The sequence below is a fragment of the Neophocaena asiaeorientalis genome, unplaced genomic scaffold (assembly GCF_003031525.2).
Source record: "Neophocaena asiaeorientalis asiaeorientalis breed wild unplaced genomic scaffold, Neophocaena_asiaeorientalis_V1.1 scaffold134, whole genome shotgun sequence".
In the NCBI taxonomy this organism is placed as follows: domain Eukaryota; kingdom Metazoa; phylum Chordata; class Mammalia; order Artiodactyla; family Phocoenidae; genus Neophocaena; species Neophocaena asiaeorientalis.
Genome location: NW_020185339.1, coordinates 25,377,365 through 25,378,708, shown reverse-complemented (window position 1 = coordinate 25,378,708; position 1,344 = coordinate 25,377,365). Strand labels below are relative to the sequence as shown.

Below are 1,344 nucleotides of genomic sequence, written 5' to 3'. Positions count from 1 at the left end.
CTCCTTTGCTCGCTCTGTGGAATGGAGAGGAGGGGAGTGTCAAGAGAAAAACGAATACAAATCTGCAATTGATTTTCATAATGTTTCTGCGGTGTTTGCAAACCAATCGCCTGAACGTCCCCATCTTACCTAAGAGAGAACCCCTCCTACGACTGCGAAGTGCTCCGAACTGATATATGACAATATCTACTTTGGATCACGTGCTCGGGGAGAGAGACTAAGACGGATAACGCGTCATCTCGCCTTCCCAAATTTTCCCCCCTCGCTAGATCAGGTCCAAAACCTCCATCTGGAGCCGGCAGGAGAAGAGAACGATGTTTAACTCGGTCAACCTGGGCAACTTCTGCTCGCCGTCGCGCAAGGAGAGGGGCGCTGATTTCGGCGAGCGAGGGAGCTGCGCCTCCAACCTCTATCTGCCCAGTTGCACTTACTACGTGCCCGAGTTCTCCACGGTCTCCTCCTTCCTGCCCCAGGCCCCCTCTCGTCAGATCTCCTATCCCTACCCGGCCCAAGTGCCCCCGGTCCGGGAGGTCTCCTACGGCCTGGAGCCCTCCGGCAAGTGGCACCACCGGAACAGCTATTCCTCCTGCTATGCGGCGGCCGACGAGCTCATGCACCGGGAGTGCCTGCCTCCTTCCACCGTCACCGAGATCCTCATGAAAAACGAAGGCTCCTACGGCGGCCACCACCACCCCAGCGCCCCGCACGCCGCCCCCGCCGGCTTCTACTCCTCAGTCAACAAGAACAGCGTCCTGCCCCAAGCCTTCGACCGTTTCTTCGACAACGCCTACTGCGGTGGCGGCGACGCGCCCGCCGAGCCCCCCTGCCCGGGCAAGGGTGAGGCCAAGGGGGAGCCCGAGGCGCCCCCGGCCTCGGGACTGGCGTCCCGGGCTGAGGCGGGGCCCGAGGCGGCCGAGGCCGAGGAGGAAAACACGAATCCCAGCTCGTCCGGTTCAGCCCACTCGGCGGCCAAGGAGCCGGCCAAGGGAGCCGCCCCCAGTAGGTAGCAGCGGCCGTGAAACAGGCGGGCAGGAGGGAGGGAGCCAGAGAGGGAGGGCGAGAGTAGGGGGGAGGCGAGGGGAGCGGGGACGGCCTCGTGTTTTGGGTCAGTCCGATTTTATGTGGAGTTTTATAAGCATTCAAAGGATTTTATTATAACCTACAAAGCCCTCTCTCCCAACGATTCGACTTTTTACGATGGAGAAGGGGTGGGGACGGAGGGAAAAGGGCTCTTTGGAAAAGCTGGGTGAACCCCCTCCCCGTTATCTCCCTCGGTCTGTGAAATTTTTAAAAGCGCCACCATCGCGGGCTATATTAACTTTGATCGTGAACTTAGAGGAGCAT

General features: G+C 59.9%; 1 protein-coding gene across 1 annotated transcript in view; it reads left to right on the top strand.

Moving 5' to 3' along the window:
* The first annotated feature begins 314 nt into the window (after positions 1 to 314).
* The window catches only part of HOXC11 (homeobox C11), a 3,259-nt gene continuing 2,229 nt past the window's right edge, over positions 315 to 1,344 (top strand). Inside the window, 1 exon segment of the mRNA XM_024736943.1 lies at positions 315 to 1,028. Within this exon segment, the coding sequence (XP_024592711.1) occupies positions 315 to 1,028 (714 nt within the window).